Consider the following 19,052-nt stretch of genomic DNA (forward strand, 5'->3'; position numbering starts at 1 on the left):
GTCCCGCCCCTTGCTCAGGGATCTGCCATCTCAAAACGCACGCACAAACAGTCATGCACGCACCACCACATTTGTGCAATCGCCTTCACTCTGGCTTTTACAACGAATGACAGAAGGGGTTGCTGCAGCTTCTCGATGAACTACATCACCCATAATTCCTTTCTAACATTAGCAGCAACAGCTAGGATGCTGCGATACTGCTGGTAGCAAAAGACTGCTGGGGTTGCAGGGCTGACTCGAAATCCATTTCTGCTATATAGAAGATGTCAGTGGCTCCCATTGGAATAAAACTAGACTGCAGTTTAAGGTCGATTTCATCCGGAATTATTTAACCAACCAACCAATCAGGTTACGCAAATACGTTGCCTTACGAAAAAAAATACAGTTTTGGTGGTAAATAGAAACAATGTATTAAACCCCTGGGTAGTTGTAAGGCTACCCAAATGTATTCTTGAAATAACTGTTAACTGACGATGGGAAATTATTTGCGACGTCTTACAAATTGCACCACGGACACAAGGCACTCGAATAAGTGATGCTCCGAGGATAACCTGGATAACCTACACGAAATGTCCTAGCCGTCAGTAGCTAGCGCGGAGCTAGCCGTCAGTAGCTAGCGCGGAGCTAGCCTGCTGATGCTCAAGAGAGATGGAGAAGGAGCCAACGTTGATAAAGAATCAAGTCTCCCAGGGATCACTGCTGGACTAAAGGTGTGCTTCAGTTATATAACCATCAACGGTCTGTCGCTTGTTTACCAGAACGCTGGTCAGGCAGATGGACATTGCTCCTGATACATGTTTGGGCTGCCTGAACAACATATGTGAAGATACGACAACACAAACGCTACTCGTTTCGAATCGAACTGGAGACGTGAAGCTTCGGGTGTGTTAAATTATCCGTCCAACGGGATTTGGGGAATAACTATTGGGGGGGGGAAATATCTTCAGCTGGAAGCAAGAACGGCATCTGTGCAATTTTCAAACCATAATATCTTCTATCAATCGACATCATGAGGAAGTTCTTCGATTCTCGTCGGGAGTTGGTCAGTTCTGGACCTGGTTCTGGAGGTGCTGGTGGGGGCAGTGGTTCCAGCCATGCAGGTGGGAATTTCATTGGACGAGCATTTACATCGGACGGCACCAAGTTACCGTTGAGGAGATCATTGCAGAAGGTAAGAGGGATGGTGTATTGGAATCATGTGTGTTTATTAAGATGTGTTGCCTATTAAGTGCATTCCTCAGGCAAAGAGAAGATTGACTACTCTGAACATTGACTACTCCTACACATGAATTTTCTTTTCGTATGATTGCAATTAAAGGCCTGTTTTCTTTCATCCTTTGTCCCTTTATAATTGTATATGCTAAGGAACATTATCAAGTCAATAACATCCATCATGTTCAGAACTGACATGGCAGAAATTGCATATAGTTTTCACAACAATGGTCAAATTAGTGTAATCCCATGAAAATAAGAATTGTTATGTTTTCTTTATCTTAGATTTATCACTTTATATCTACACAGGGAGCGGGTCCTCTTTTAAGAGCGGCTGCCATGTTTGAACTGCCTTTCTTTTTTTGTTTCTACAGTAGCCCAGTACTAACAGAAGGCTCTAGAGAGAACTCGTTAAGCGTTTGGTACTAGGAGTCGTAGGAAGGAGGGTGGCATGTTCCTCCCCATCCCTCAACCCGTTTTTGATACTGTTTCATTGTCGTCACTGTATAGGAGCGTTTTCATGAGCGAGGTGGTACATAAAATGATGACACACACCGTGGCCTTATACTATATGTCTCCAAAAAGCTCAACCCTCTCTCTGACACGGACATCAACTGCCGGCTGCCAGACGGCGCTCCACACATTATAACACACCATGGCGTTGTATATGTGTATAGAAGGCAAGCTTAACAGTCTTGCATGTCGACATCAACATCAACTGCTGGACAGACAGGGCTCCACACAACCACACACACCGTGGCATTGTATATTAGTGTCTGAGAAGTTGAACCTTCTCTCAGGCTCCTTGTAAAGCCAGTGAAGACGAGCATGCTCCGTTCTTACACCAAAATCCAAGTGTAAAATTGTTTAGTGAAGGGAATTTGGCTGATGTGGGGTATAACTCTTGCGGAGACAGTTTGTATCCAAACCGACACTGGTGCAATACAACTGCACAACGCCATCTTATCAAAGGCCATCTATATCCACATACCGCAGTGCAAGTTAACATCGGCTTGAATAGCCAACTGCTATCAAGATGATTGATCAATAAATATATCTATAAGAGATTATTATAGGTCTATGAATGTGGTTTCCTGTACCTGAACCGGCCGAGTCTAGCCCAAAGGCTTAATGGCAATGACTCAACACACCAGCAACCTGGATTTTGTAACCGTGTTGGAATATTAACAAATTGGCTAGATGGTGCAAACATTCACCACAGAATCTCCAAGCCTACTCATTATCCACTTGCTCCGAACACAGATACTCCACACATTGTACACTCATGACACACATATTTCAACAAATACTTGTCATTCTCAGACCATTCAAGGTATTCTGAACATGTCATCCATCTATGGTCTGTTCAGGTAATCCACGTTCCCCACATGTTGTCATTTGCCACGTACACAGTTTTTTTCTGTAAATTCTCTGAGGAACGGAATCTGACACATCGTTTAAAGAGTTAAGAGGCAAGAGGTTGTGATGGAAAGCAAACTCAATATTCAAGTCAATACTAATCTCCCAAAGGTATATCCTCTTTATGAACATTGTTTGCTCAGTGCGTTACATAGCAGGTTGTAGAGTTGTATGCAGTTTTCAAAATGGCAAGACGGGGTAACCCACAAAGATGCTAGACGCGTGTGTGAAGCAGACCTTGTCCTGGTATCATCATACCAACACTGAACGCATGTTGGCCTAATGGGAACATCAGGCGCCGTAACAGCTGGGCAGCCTTGTTGTTGCTAGTCCATTATCAGCCTGATGGAGCCATTCAACTGCTCTTCAATGGCCCAGGTTAAAGGTCCCTTGATGGCCAAATTGATATTAGTACCAGAATTAAATGCAATAATATGTATATTCCTTTCGGACCCTCCATTGTTATTCTTTATTTGCTGGAAAAAAAGGTTTCAAACTACTTTAGTCTGCTGTTAATTAAAATATAGTTCATAATGACTTTATCATTTCGATTTTCCTGTCATGCAAGATATTTGATGATATTTTAAAAGAGGATTAGCCAAAAGTCTTATGCTAAACAGAACTCACTAATATAAAGCAAAGCATGAACATCTGTACTTACAATACATACACATCTTAGTACCCCATCCATTCCTCCAGTTTAGTGTTTAAAAAATACTTGTATTTTGCTTGTTAGGCTAGTTATAGTAGAAATAATGTTTTATTGTCTCAGACCAGCATTTTTGGAAATTTGAAATACCTCCTTTTGGTGCCTGGCTAGTTTTTTCCAATGTCATCAAACATTTATGCATGCTATTTAACGCATTGGCTTTGAAGTTATTTATTCGCTCACTTGTATTTTGGTTTCATGCAGACCATATCATATCCCTCCACCCCTCATAGATTATGAAGGATATTGTGATGTGTGAAAGATAACAACTATCAGCAAGTCATCTTATCCTTGTCCTTATCTTAAAGGCCGTGTTGCAGGGTTTATTTTCCAACAAATATGTGCAATTTTCTTGTTGGTAATAAAGATTTAAACTGTTATTTATTTGATTTAATGTTGTTAGGTATCACAAAACGGAATGTAATACGAAAAAGTAGGTACTATTTTAGCGATTTGCTATTGATTCTCATTTCCCCCAGAATACATTGCATGACGTCACGTTGGGGAGACACAGACAAAAGCCGCATTGAGACCCTTGAGAGTAGAGACTATTAAGAGAGTGTTCAGCAGATTATACAGATGCATAGATATTATCTATAGTTAGTATATGCTACATCTGAACCTCCTAAAATGGCGCAATTTGATTGGTTCACTATCTCGGGATACTGAGCAATATCCCATGATTGACAAACTCAAACTCGATATTGTTTTCATCGCAAAATGTCTGCTAATAACAACAAATAAACCTTTGTTCTCGGGGCTATTCCCCACTATTCACGAATAATTGTTGATTAATAGCCTAGATAGATAGCCTAGTCAAATCTTTATTAATACCTCACTACACAAAGTCTGACTGGACATGCGCAAAATACATCACATTAAAACTAGACACATGCGTTGATAGATAGCTGGACTGATAGAAAGATAATTATATATGTTCTATTATTTGCTTTGCGGAGCCAACCAATCCTGTGCTCGTATACAAATTAGCCATGTGCGCCAAACACAAGAAAGACGTAATGTAAGTCATACTAAAAACTAAATGCTAAACCAGACTGTATCAATCACATACTTTGGGTCCATTCTAACTTATGGTAAGAGGCTTTAAATATTTGTAGTGACTGAATGTTGATGATAAAACTGATTGTTTTGCATAAGATGAGTGTGTGCGACTGTGCGTGTGTCCTTTCCGGCTTCGGCATACTGCATGGTTATGAAGGCCTTGTGGTTAGTTGTGGTCTTAGTGAAGCAGCCTAGCCTTGGAGTTGGATAAGTTGGAGTTATTGTGCACGGGCGTGACGTTTGACTTGTTGTGGGCTGTCTGTCAGCATCCGCCGGGTTGGACGATGTGCTTTGTGTATGTGTTCCATGTACATGTGTCTGGTCGTATTTGAGGTAGATTGATGGTTAAATAATGTCACACCACGATCGGTTATACTTGCAGGCACTAATTTGCAAGTGCACTGATTGCGTGTCCGATAGGCTAAGTTAGCCCATAGCTGGCATTACTAGATATTCTGACAAAATTTACCGATACTTACGACATAATCGCTGTCACTAGATATAAAGAATCCGTGCTATTCACTGACAGTAAAAAGCGCTCGTTGCTGCGTTGCTAAATGATAGCAACTCTCCACTCATTCTCCTCTGACCATGCATTTAATCTCACGTCTGACAGGTTCGAAATTATACTGCTGTGGGCCATCATACAAGTTATTTGTGGTTCTTGCCACCTCTTAACACGCCATAGATCTAGTACTAGGCTGTGGCTACCTCCCACCACTTCTCCCCAACGTGACGTCATTGATGAATGGTTAATAGAAAACACCCGTTACTGCCAAAAAATGGACTTTAACACTATTTTGGAGACATTTTATAAATTGTACACATATTTTGAGTGCTTTATGTACCCATTATTCAAAACTTCCGGTTAACCTGCACGTAGGCAGGTTAATGATTGTGCACGGGCGTGCGAAAGTGAGAGAGAGCACGCCCGCCGTGGTGACGTTTGACTTGTTGTGGGCTGTCTGTCAGCATCCGCCGGGTTGGACGATGTGCTTTGTGTATGTGTTCCATGTACATGTGTCTGGTCGTATTTGAGGTAGATTGATGGTTAAATAATGTCACACCACGAGAGATATTTACATTTTAAATGAAAAATAATATTTTATTAGGGAGCCTCTGCTTATTATGTTTGTATTGTGGACTGGCAGCTTGGTTGATGTACAGGGCTTCTTTTATTCTTCAAATGATTGCTACTAGTACCACATTTCCTACAATAATGTTTCCCTCATGTCGAGATAAAAGTGATATATTGTCTGGTTAAATATGTTACCCTGTTGAATGAAGAGAATTTGTGGCCTAATCCCTACCAGATGGATAGATATGAATGTAGGCCTCACAATAAGCCTAGCAGCAATGACATAACTTATACATTATGTTATCTGGCGCACCATTCGGAAGTGATTTCAGTCAATGCTAGTGGGTGTAAGGCTAGTTTTTCTTAGTTTATATAAAGTCATAGGTTATGGCCATTGGTTATTATTATGTTCACCAATTATTTTCTTTTAGGTCTTCAATTTTTTAAGATAAGGTTGCTACCTTTGTGTTGCTACTATTCTACGGTGTACTATTTTGTCATTCAACCCTCTACCAGGGGATGCTGTGCGGCAGTGAGAGACCGATGGTTGGCCTCACATGCTTTTTGTTCCAAGATAACTAACACTGAACTTTAGACCCATGCCCCAAATTGAGCAGGTAGGGTTAAAGGATCCTCCTCAAGGAGGCCTCCAGGTATATTGCGGCCATTGGGATGACTTGATTACAGTACTAGCCATCCTGTTCCACCCCCTAATATATATATTATATATGAAGACTAACAAACCAAATGGGTGAATTGTCTTTTGCCTCCAGGGGGGTTCGCCATAGTGTTCCTGGTACGCACCAATCAGGGAGTGCGCTGTGCCTTGAAGAGGATGTACGTAAACAACGAGCACGACCTGCAGGTGTGCAAGAGAGAGGTCCAAATCATGGTGAGTTCCTGGTTACACAGAGGGATCTAGATCACGGTGAGTTCCTGGTTACACAGAGAGATCTAGATCACGGTGAGTTCCTGGTTACACAGAGAGATCTAGATCATGGTGAGTTCCTGGTTACACAGAGAGATCTAGATCACGGTGAATTCCTGGTTACACAGAGAGATCAAGATCTCTAGAGAGGGAGATCTAGATCATGTCGTGTTCCTGGTTAAATAGATAGTTCTATATCATGGTGAGTTCCTGGTTTTAGAGAGGGAGATCTAGATCATGATGTGTTCCTGGTTAAACAGAGATATCTATATCATGGTTCCTGGTTAAACAGAGATATCTAGGTAATCTTGTGTTCCTGGTTAAACAGAGATCTACAACATGGTGAGTTCCCGATTAAAGAGAGAGATCTTTGCGTAACCACAAACACCTATTTGTTTTTAAAACAACATTGCTGAGGTGCACTGTTTGGGCCTACGTGTTAGGACAAGACTAGGGCCGAACCCTTCCAAAGTGATATGTACAAAATGGATTGGTGTTTCAACTACAGATTGGGAGCATAACCTTTCCTGTTAAACGATGGTCTTGACATGCTATAATATCCTAAATAGTTTTACAATTTGACATTTGACACATATTCGAACCCTTTTACCCAAAAGACGCGCATGCAAAAAAAGATCAAATCAATTTCTAATCAAATCAGCTACAAACTACACAATTGCAGAAAAGTCCTTTCCTTAGATGTTTTTAGAAGAGACGTTTCTTCAGATGAGTTATCCCAGAAGAGGTGATTCTTGAGGTCTTCAGATGATTTATTCTTGATGATGAACACCACAACCTTATTCCTAACAACAAAATAATATCACTTTCCTAGTTGGTTTTCAAAACCAGAAACCCAAGAGCAGATGATTTTATGTTCTCTCCTGACATCAGTGTAAATAGATAAACAAACATTCTGACTGCACTATATGTCGGTGAAGTCTCCGGTCCTGATACATTGCGCGTTTCTGAATGTTCTTTGGTTTTATCAGGTGCCTCCTTTGAGAACACGGCTGCCCTGTTATTTCCATATGTCGACATCACTAATGAAACCACAGTTAGCCTGTGTCTTAAGTGACAAAACACTATTGTCCTAAGGAAAACTCAATTTAACAACCAGTCAGCTGAGATGATTAATTTGGGTGTTTGCACATCCTCAATGTCAAACAACATCGGTATTGTATATTTAAGCGTCAATTCACCTTTCAGGAATTAGTATTCGATGTTACATTATCTGTTTATTTTACTGTGTTCACTTTAACATTATATTAGAAGTTCTTGATAGGAACACACACACACACACACACACACACACACACACACACACACACACACACACACACACACACACACACACACACACACACACACACACACACACACACACACACACACACACATTATTATCAGTTCTAATAGTAGGTCATGTATACATATTTAGAAGCGACTGACACACATATTTAACCAAGAATATCTAACCATCATTAACCATCAATATTTTTGGTTTGTCATTTAGTAAAATGAAGGTGTTACAGGCGTTAGAAAATGTGAGTCGGACACGCAAAACAAACATTTATTTGTTTAGTACATCATTTCGTACATTAGTTTGAGTTAATGTACGAATCATTAATAGCGGAAGCTGCAAGGAATCACTCCGTCGGCAGAATGCTATACACAAGAGACCCAGGGTTAACTTGAGAGACAATGCACTAGTAATGAACCAAAGAAAAGGTCACACACTTCAACCACATTTCCTTCTCTTTCACTGTACCTCTGCAGGCCGAATTCAGCCTTCCTTTTCATCTCACCTCTCAGAGCAAGAGGCAACCACTTCCCCTCACACACTGCTTATGACACCTTGCGTTATCACATATTATTTTAACGACACCACACACACACACACACACACACACACACACACACACACACACACACACACACACACACACACACACACACACACACACACCTCCCCTTTCAACCCCCTCTCCGCAATGCATTTGATGATAGGATCATGTGAGGGGAATGTTGACACACGGGAGGTTTTCTGGTATAGCTGGTTGTAAAGGGGAACTAGATAACACCAGTTAACAGATGGGGTGGCTAGATAACACAGCCTGAAGAAAACAAAGCTTAATGTGTAAAAACTAACCAACATAGTATCTTCTTTATAGGTATAATACTCACTTAAGCCTGTGCCTGCAGTTTCCAATCTTGCTAGAGATCTATATCTATACAGATCATACCCAGCTCATCATTTCTTGTTTTCTTGTATTTGCGTGCTCTTCTTGCAGAAAGACCTCGTGGGCCACAAGAACATTGTTACTTATTTGGACTCCAATATCACAGCCATGGGAGGAAGAGAGGTCTGGGAGGTGCTCATTCTGATGGACTACTGCAAAGGTAGGCTGTCCGTCTCACCTGTACACAGTCAATCCACAAAACACATCCCTTGTTTAGTCTGAGACATACTTCTTACTCTGAAAATATGGTTATGTGGAGGCTTCTCCATTGAGGAGAGGGAGGAAGATCCTCCCTAACATTGTTGAGAATAAAAAATGTAGATTGCCCAGACTATTGTAATGAATTAATGCCCTTAAATATGACTACTTTATTGCCTTTGAATATATAATGTTCGTTTCCCTGGGTAAAGGGACATTAGCACCCCCTATTGCCTATCGCCAATTACTTCAGGGAGGAACGTCCTCCCTTTGCGACCGTTCACTCCCATTCATTTCCCCGAAAGTACTGGCGGCCGGTGGATAACATGGGTTTCAATGGGAGAGAGGAGGAAAATCCTCCTCTGAGTGGGTGGGACCTTAAGGGGTCTGATTCGCGCAAAAATCTATCCGTCTGCGCTATGAACCAATAAGCAGGATCCCTGGATGTTGAGCAGTGTTGCCAGATTGGTCAGATTTCCCACCCAATTGGGCTACTTTTAACCATGTTAGGCTGGAAAAATGATCATTGGGCGGGAAATCTGCCCAATCTGGCAACGCTGTCGATAACAAACCCGGTCTGCATTGCCGCGGTGCTCACTGCAGACGCAGAGCAAGTGAAATCTGCGATAGCGAGATCCTAAATGCACAATGGCAACATTGGAAACGGAGGACATTGTTAATGTCTTGTTACAAAAATCATTCCATTCATTCACTTACAGTGCTAAGTTAGCGACCAAAGAAAGGGGTAGACCACTTCCCAAAATCAAGGTCACAAGAAGTAATGGCAACGTCAGTGTTGTGAGTGCCACATGGTTTGCTAGGTACGCATGGCTTAATGGTAGCATTACAAGCAATCGACTTTTTTGCTGGCCTTGTTTGCTTATGAATAATAGCAAATCTCCAACGTGGGCTGTTCATGGTTTCACTGATGTGAAAAATCTTGATAGGGCAACCAAACGCTACGACAAGTGTCAAGATCACGTTGGTGCTGCTATCAGACTTTCCTTGCTAGGCACCATGCCTATAGATCAGGTTGTAGATGAGGGTGTGCGGCTGCAAATCCAACAGCACAATGCTAAAGTGCGTGGCAATAGGGAGGTGGTGAAACGTCTGTTAGATGCAACGGCTTACCTGGGCATGCAAGAGTTGTCATTTAGGGGGCCCGACGAAGGGGAAAATTCTAACAACAAGGGAAATTACAGGGAGCTTGTGGAGGTGATAGCTCAGTATGACCGCGTTCTGGCAGAACATATGGAAAGCTCGACTGTCTTCACAGGCACGTCAAAAACAATCCAAAACGATTTAATCGCAGCCATTCACAGTTCGATTAAAACAGAGATTGAAAAGGAACTTAACAGGACACCATTCTTTTCTTGGCAAATCGACGAGACCACAGACATAAGCTGTCATTCACAGCTGTCTGTCATCTTGCGCTATGTTGATGACTATGGTACAATTCAGGAACGCTTCTTAGGCTTTTTTGATGTGTCCGATGGTCGAGATGCTAAGTCATTGTTCGAATTCGTGCAGGCTGAGTTGTCAGGTTTCAATTTCAAGGATAAACTTGTCGCCCAAACCTATGATGGTGCCGCGGTCATGGCCTCGCACTTGAATGGCCTGCAGGCTAAGGTGAGAGATGTGGCTCCCTGTGCAACATTTGTCCACTGCTATGCACATCGCTTAAACCTGGTTTTAAGTCAGGGTGTTAAGGCCATTCCCCAAGCAAAGTACTTCTTTGCTCACTTGGGTGGCTTCACTTCTTTTTTCTCCAAGTCAAGCAAGAGGGTAGCTTTACTCGAGGAATTCAGGTGCGCTCGGCTGCCCCGGAACGCTCCGACTCGCTGGAACTTCTCCTCCCGAGTAGTGAATACGGTTGCTTCTAATTATGACGAACTACACAACATCTTCGAGAATATTATTGTGCGTCCAACGATGGACGACAGACTATTCGTTTGGCTGATGGTTTGAGGTGTAAGATGGAAGAGTTTGAATTTGTGTTTTTTCTCTTCACATTTGAGCAGTTGTTTGCACACACTGACGTGGTCTTTGACATCTTACAGCACAAGTCAATGGATATCGCTTTCTGCAAACGGCGCATTGAAAACCTCCTACAAATAATTGACGAACTGAAAGTAGAGAGTGTCTTCGACAAGATTTACACCAGGGCTGCCACTCAAACAGAAGACCCTGATGTATCTCACAGGTCAAAAAGAAGGCTGCTAAATCCCCGTCAGGCATACAGAGCGCTTTATGATGCCATCCACGACAGCATGCTCACCCAAATCACCCAGCGCTTCCAACACCTCGATCGTTTGGGCTTCTCTGAGCTTTTGGATGAGGCTAAATTTGAATCTTTCAAAGTCTAATTTCCCACGCAGGCACTGGCGAATTTGATGGAGACATATGGCCACTTCTTTGATGCAGACAAATTAAAAATTGAACTTCACCATTTCTTTAGAAACAAAGAGATAAATTCCACACGAAAACTTTGTGATGCGCTGGCCTTCATGAAATCCAGCGGCCTTGATGGAGCGATGCCACAGCTGTACAAACTTATGTCTCTGATTGCTACAATTGGTGCCACCTCTGCAGGAGCTGAGCGAAGTTTTTCCTGCCTGAAACGAATTAAAACGTACACACGGAATGCGATGGGGCAGGAGAGGTTAACAAATCTGGCCATTATTTCGATTGAAAAGAAAATGCTGAAATCACTTAAAAAAGATCCAGTTTGGTATGACCAGGTCACTGATGTCTTCGCAACTCAAACAGCAAGGAGGATTGACCTGATCTATAAATGAAGTCCCTCAATCTGAATAGTTAGGCTTACAGCCCATGTAAATAGTTTTGAAATAATGTTCTTGTTGTTCTTTTACTAGTTTGTTACTTTGTTACTCTATGTTCTTGTTGTTCTTTTACTAGTTTGTTACTCTGACCGCTCTGTTTGATATTGTGGAAAGGGTGTTAGTGAATGATTCAGAGCATGATGTATTTTAAATGGCATCACTTTGGCTCTTGAGTCTTTTCTTAAAACAATTGTTACTGAAAATAAACATAGCTAAATAACTACAGTCAGTGAGGGCAAAAATAGGCCCAATGATAGGCCCAGATTTTTTTATTTACTTTTACAAATCAATAGTAGGCCTGATTTGCATCCTTTCCTTCTCAAATTACAGTGATGCCACTGGTGGCTTTGTATACATTTTATTCACATAACTCCCTGCCTGCTATTTTGTAGTTCACCAAAACACCCTGAAACGACTTGAGTCTCACGTTCTTATGCCACCATACACCAACAGTGCAAGCAGGCCAATGGCAACCAAGCGCGCAGTCCTTCCTCCCTCACTTTAAAAACCACCAGCCGCCACTGGTATACTGTATACATTATATGCATATTTAAATATTTTCAAATGTGTTATTTTCCATTTCTCAAGGTGTTAACTCTATATATCTATGACCTATGTTATATTTTTTGTTGAGTTGTGTTTTTGGCATTATCCTAATGGTTTCCAACAATGTTCAAACCAGACCAATCTGTAGATTTACTTATGGTGACAGTCTAATCTAGGACTCTACTAGTATCGAGTAGAGTCCTAATTTATTGATAGACGATATTTCAATATCGATCTCGGTTTCTACGATGTGCTATGAAAAGTGTCTCATACCAGCCACCTTCTAATGCCATGTTCCCCACAAAAAGACTTTACTTGGGTGGGTCATTTAATTTTTTTGTTTTATTTATCCATGTACAGCTGCAAGCAGCACATGGATTTGCTCTTTCTCTCTCGTTCTCTCTCTCTCCTCGCACACCAACACATTGACAAGGGACCATCTGTGAATAGCCTCCTCTCCCTGCACGGGCTGAATCAAAACTCGATCATACGTGGGAGGATTGTCACCGGCATGGCGGTGAAAACAACAAATCCCATGTTCCCACGCTACTTCATGACGTTATCAACTACGTATTTTGCTGTGGTTTGAGGGAGATACGCCTAGCTGCAAAAATGACATATCATACCTTTGAGCTAAGGTCTTCAAGTCAGGGGCAGTGTCCTCTGAAAGTTCAGTTGTTTTCGATGCTGGTATTTCAGCTGAATGTATGACCCTGCTTCGTAAAGCGGTTTCATCTGTGTAAAAATAATGTTTTGTAATGTCACCTGTGACCAGTAGATGCAGACATTTTCAAGATGTTCCCAATCTTGAATCTGTTACCTCAGACAATTCGATGTATGACTTCATCCTTCTTGTGTTAGCAGCATCCTTCACAAAGCCAATATTAGAAACAGCCTAGTTTTGTGCAGTATGTAGGAAACTTTGTAGGCATGCACAATTCCTCAGGATGAACACCTTTCACGCTTTAACTCATGGGGTCAAACCCTTTTGATTTAACGCAACAACCACAACTTGCCCAGTTTGACCACTATGAAGTGTGCATTTGCCCTTGCCCACCAGCTAGTCATACCATGCAGGACCCTGTCATCGTTTCATGCGACCGCTGTGTATTCTGTATTGTAATCCGAGAATGTCTTCTCAGGGGGCCAGGTGGTGAACCTGATGAACCAGAGGCTGCAGACGGGCTTCGCTGAGGCGGAAGTCCTGCAGGTCTTCTGTGACACGTGCGAGGGTCTGTCCCGTCTGCACCAGCGCAAGGTCCCCATCGTTCACCGCGACCTCAAGGTATTATAGGCATCTGGAGAAATTGTATGCATCCGTCGTCCTTTTACACATCTGTAGTTCATGTATACATCTGTAACTCTTACACAACTGTAGCTCTTATAAACGTCTGTAGGTCTTATACACATCTGTAGTTCATGTATACATCTGTAACTCTTATACACAACTGTAGTTCTTATAAACGTCTGTAGTTCTTATACACATCTGTTGTTCATGTATACAAATCTGTTGTTCTTTACATATACCCCCTGTTGTTCTTGTATACATAAGATCACATGATGATCTAGGTCAATATAATCTATGTTTATTTCTATAATGTAAACAGATACGAGCAGATGATGCTCTCTAGATCAATACCATCCATATGTTTCTCAGGTTTACGGATCAGATCAGATGAGCATTTTGATAGAATATAATCTAGATATTTCTCTCATCTATAAAAAGGACCAGAGCGTGTTAGCTCTGTTTAAACAGTCATATATACAGTCTCCCCCAGTCGGATGGTGAGCTGGGTCTAACCAGCTTTATCTTTAGTGTTGTTATGAATGGCCGTGTCCACTCCTCTGCTGACCTCCAGGTGGAGAACATCTTGTTGCATGACAAGGGCCACTACGTTCTCTGTGACTTTGGCAGCGCCACCGATAAGTTCCAGAGCCCGCAGACTGAGGGAGTGGCCACAGTGGAGGAAGAAATCAAAAAGTTTGTTCATGATCATTATATTAATAAATGCACCTTAAACTCTGCTCAACTGAATGATGTGTCATGGGGAAATAAGCACGATAAACGCACACTTTTAATGATGATCTTTGGCTTCCAAAGAGGACACTTTAACATTTATCAATCCTATAGTTACTTAGTCTGTTATTTTTTGTGTGTTTTAGATACACAACACTATCATACCGTGCCCCTGAAATGGTGAATCTGTACAACAACAAACTCATCACGACTAAAGCAGATATCTGGGTATGTATGCTTCGAAACACTTACAATTGTTACAAGTATAATAACACCCTCACTTAAGCTACCTTCGTTTTGAGTATCACTTCTTAACTACAAAGGTTAGCTTGTGTATGTTACTTTTTCCTTTGATGGTGAACAGCATGCAATAGTCCTTCACTTATATCTATTGTAGTTGACCTACATTTTCTGTGTGTGTGTGTGTGTCTCTCTAGGCGCTGGGCTGCTTGCTGTATAAGCTGTGTTTCTTCACTCTGCCCTTCGGCGAAAGCCAGGTGGCCATATGTGACGGCAGCTTCACCATCCCAGACAACTCTCGCTACTCCTACGACCTGCACTGCCTCATACGTTAGTGTTACAGTTAGCATGTCGCTTTGGTAGCATATCCATTCATTAGCATCATGATCATGTAGCATTTTGAATCATTAGCGCAATGATTAGCTAGCATATCGATAAATTAGCATAATGATTCTGTAGCATATTGAAACATTAGCCCAATGAATAGTTAGCATATCGGTTCGTTAGCATTTTTTTAAGAAATTAGTTTTTTGCATGTATGCTAATTTGCATAATGATTTGCATATTTAGTGAGCATAACTATTTGTTATGTTTGCTATTCAACCTGGTTACCGTGATGCTATTGGTTCTTGCTGACTTGATAGGGATACCATCAACACACATTCCTCTCCTCTGAATCCCACTGACGGTTAAATCCCACCCCTCATTCCGTATTTCTTGGCTGTACGTCAGAAGCAGTCGTGTTGTTCCAGCTCCGCGTTCTACTGGTGGTGGGCTTTGATACCAACTGTTGCTTGATGTGACTTATCTCCCTGCCTCTCACACACTGCCAGCAGAGCAGTCTGTTCCTCATACACCCTGTTTAAGTCGAGGTCACCATTACCTCACAGCGTTCGCTGCAAAAGCAGGCAAACATGGTTAAGAAGGCTACACCCACTGTCCAAACTAGGTCTGGATGGTTGGTGAGCTGATTGAAAACAGACCGCCGCTCATGTGCTCCCAGGCAGTGTGTTGTGCAAGGGGCCTACACTCTTTACAGCTCCCCTCTCTAAATCCCCCTTCCTCCCTCCATCTCCTTCCTCTTCTTCTTTTCTTCTTTTTTCTCCTTCTTCTTCTTCTTCTTCTTCTTCTTCTTCTTCTCTTCTTCTTCTTCTTCTTCTTCTTCTTCTTCTTCTTCTTCTTCTTCTCTCTAACTGGCGTCTGTCAGGCTACATGCTGGAGCCAGACCCTGACAAAAGGCCTGATATCTTCCAAGTGTCCCACTTGGGTTTCAAACTGTCTCAGCGGACCTGCCCTGTTCAGAATGTGAAGGTCGGTGTCGGGGGGGAGCGGTGCAAACACGTCTTGGTTCCTTTGGGATTGGGTTTCTAATGGGCTTGGTTTTCTAATGGGCTTTAATGCATGATCTACTACACACACAAAGGGGTGGTCTGCAGTTGGTATACTTTAGCCAGGAACACTATGTGCAAAACAGAGTTGATATCAGTGAAACCTAGCAACTTTGGGAAAGCCTCTCCTAAATACATGTATAATTTACTTTTTAATTAATTTACGTAACTAACTTTTTGGAATTTCCATTAAAAAAATTTATTCAAATAATTCTTTATTGTTCTCAGAAGGAAATGTTTTTTCAGTTACTACATGCGACATCTAACATGAACAAGATGCATAACGACCAAGAAAAACAACAATCTTCTCATGTATCTAGAATTCTCCGTTACCGGCCAACCTTCCTGAGCCAATCAAAGCGAGTGCAGCAGCGGCAGCAAAGAAGAGCCAGACTCAGATCAAGGCCAGGTGAGCATGAGGCTAGATTTGACGTTCAACGTTGGCATCACCGGTAAGCATTCATTGTTAACTTTCAATGATAGCATTACATTTTTAATGCCACATTTAGCATTACGTATAAAATTCAATTATATCATTCCATGTTATCATTCCATGTTAGCGTTCGGTGTTAGCAATACATTTTAGTGTCAGTGTTGGCATTCAATGTTGGCATTCAATGTTGGCATTCAGTACTAACATTCAATATTAGCATCCCATTTGCACACTATGGAGTGCTCTGTAATGCTAACACACTGGGTGTCTGGGCGCAGACTGACGGACCGCGTCCCCACCACCGAGACCTCCATCACCCCTCGCCAGCGGCCCAAGGCGGGCCACGCACAGACCCCCGTCGCCGGCATCCTCCCCATCCAGCCCGCCGCGCTCACGCCCCGCAAGAGAGCCAACATCCCCGCCGGGCCAGCCCAGCCCATAGGTACGTACCCACCACCATCTCCGCCTCCTCCCCTGGGTTCATCATCCAATGCCTTGTTATCATGCCTTGAGGGAAACTACGGGCGGAACATATTGAGGAGTAGTTGCTGCTGGTGCCTGCATGTCTCACTGCGTACATGTATCCCACCTTCCAGAACGACCAGTTAGAGGAGGTTTTGACCCACCGCTGCCTTTTCTCTTCTTTTATTACGTGTGCTTATTAAGTGTTTACTTGAATGTTTTGTTGTCGTGGTTTTTTGTACGTTTTTTGACTGGCAATAGTTTTAATTATAAATTAAAAAAAGGTTTTTATACCAACTCAGATCAGTCTTGCCACAGAACATTGTTCCCAGGGACTCTGGCCTTTAGTGTTCACTGTCTTCCATGAGTTAAGAGTGTGTCTGTGGTGTTCACCACCACCACCACCTAGGAGTCAGCCTGGACCTGTCGCAGCCGGCTGCCGCTCTCCTATCACAGAAGGCCCCCACCAGCCTGATGCTCAACAACTCCATCCAGCCTGCAGGGGTTCCTCAAAAACAGGTCCACCTCCTTTTTATCTCTGTCGCTACAAGCTATGCTAAAGAAGCTGATTCGGGGAAAGTGGAAATTGGACCCCAAATCTTCCGGTTCTTCACAATTCAGTGTTGAAAGCTAGTTGTAGCACTTCATGGCTTCCAAATGTTCCATGAAATAGAGCTTATCTAACCTCAAATTATGCTAATCACAGCTTAACGGTGCCTGCTTTTATGCGTTTAGGTCTGAATCTGTATTTTTCTAAAAAGTCGTGAATGCTTCAAAAAACCGAACCCGTTTTGCTGTCATCATATTTGTCTGCGACAGCCGGCACCCCCAGGCACCGCTGCCGGCGTTACCGAGCTCTCCGCGTCGCCTGCTGCGCCCAAGCTAGAGCCTCAGCCGACTCAGAACCGAGCTCAGGTCACATGTCCGCCCGCGGCCGCTCCGGCCCCCGTTCCCCAGCAACCGCAGCAACAAGCGTCCCAGCCTCCGGCCAGCCCGGCTCCGCCCCAGCGACCGGCTCGCCGCAAGCAGGCCGGCGCTCAGCCTTCCCCCAGCAAACCAGTGGCCCCCCAGCAGCCGGCCCAGCCCTCACCTGCCCCCGGGCCCGCCATGGCCCTCGCCCCAGCTCCTGCTACTGCTCCTGCCACGGCACCTGTCCCCTGTCCCGTCCTGGCTCCCGTCCTGGCTCCCGTTCTGGCTCCCGTTCTGGCTCCTGTCCTGGTTCCGGTCTCAGCTCCTGCCCCAGCTCCTGCCCCAGCTCCTGCCCCAGCTCCTGCCCCTTGTCCCGTTCTGGCTCCCGTTTTGGCCCCAGTCCAGGCTCCCGTCTCGGCTCCTGACCCGGGTCCCGTCCTGGCTCCTGTACTGGCCCCTGTCCTGGCTCCCGTCTCGGCTCCTGACCCGGGTCCCGTCCTGGCTCCTGTACTGGCCCCAGTCCTGGCTCCCGTCTCGGCTCCTGACCCGGGTCCCGTCCTGGCTCCTGTACTGGCCCCTGTCCAGGCTCCGGTCTCGGCTCCTGTTCCGAGCTCTGTCCCGGCTGGAGCCCCAGAGCCCGGCTCCCAAAAGGCTGAAACGGAGAAGAGGGTAACCGTTTTGTTCCCTGACCCTAGCACCAAACCCCCTGCATACCGGATACACCCAGCCATGTCCACATCCCACAGCCATACTCATCTTTCTGTTGGTTTTGCATCCGTCCCTTGGTTATTTTTCCATCCGTCCGTCTCGGGAAGACCACATTGTCCATCGTTCCTGCCTCTGTGGTTTTGTCATGTCATCACCTAAACAAACAATAAAAGTTATTTTCAATCACCATTTTTGTCTGCATATTATTTTTTATTTCCATTTAATTTCTGTTTGGATGTATTTATTCATTGTTCGTTCATTCAGTGATTTGGTGTATTCTTTTCCCAGCATGCATTGCACCTCTTTTTAAAAGTGGAACGTTACCCGTGTGTTTTTTCATAACAGGTTGTGACTCCGCCTTCTTCCTTAAATTTGGTCCTGGAGGAACCAGCTTTGGCTGCGGTTCCAGTGAACGACTATTCTCAACAACAACAACAACAACAACAACAACAACAACAACAGGATACTCTGGGAGAAGCTGTGCCGAGCCAGTAAACACTACCCCCTCATCACCCTCACCTCTGACTGATGCATTCACTGGCCAATCAGAGAGGCTCATCAATGTTCCGACATATAATTCCTACACGGATGGGCTGTTCTTGAGCCATCATCTCGTGCTACCTATAACCCTTGACTCTGCAATGCAACATGTAACCATAG

The 19,052-nt window shown here is 43.5% G+C and overlaps 1 protein-coding gene across 1 annotated transcript in view; it reads left to right on the forward strand.

The window, feature by feature from the left end:
* Nucleotides 1-99: 99 nt before the first annotated feature.
* Nucleotides 100-19,052, forward strand: part of LOC130380541 (AP2-associated protein kinase 1-like) — a 29,451-nt gene continuing 10,498 nt past the window's right edge. Inside the window, 13 exon segments of the mRNA XM_056587780.1 lie at nucleotides 100-1,124; nucleotides 1,127-1,171; nucleotides 6,254-6,372; nucleotides 8,700-8,808; nucleotides 13,378-13,520; nucleotides 14,095-14,216; nucleotides 14,399-14,480; nucleotides 14,690-14,822; nucleotides 15,700-15,803; nucleotides 16,201-16,289; nucleotides 16,592-16,755; nucleotides 17,185-17,294; nucleotides 18,738-18,883. Of these exon segments, the coding sequence (XP_056443755.1) occupies nucleotides 1,010-1,124; nucleotides 1,127-1,171; nucleotides 6,254-6,372; nucleotides 8,700-8,808; nucleotides 13,378-13,520; nucleotides 14,095-14,216; nucleotides 14,399-14,480; nucleotides 14,690-14,822; nucleotides 15,700-15,803; nucleotides 16,201-16,289; nucleotides 16,592-16,755; nucleotides 17,185-17,294; nucleotides 18,738-18,883 (1,481 nt within the window). The 5' untranslated portion in view covers nucleotides 100-1,009.

The sequence above is a fragment of the Gadus chalcogrammus genome, chromosome 4 (genome assembly GCF_026213295.1).
Source record: "Gadus chalcogrammus isolate NIFS_2021 chromosome 4, NIFS_Gcha_1.0, whole genome shotgun sequence".
Taxonomy (NCBI): domain Eukaryota; kingdom Metazoa; phylum Chordata; class Actinopteri; order Gadiformes; family Gadidae; genus Gadus; species Gadus chalcogrammus.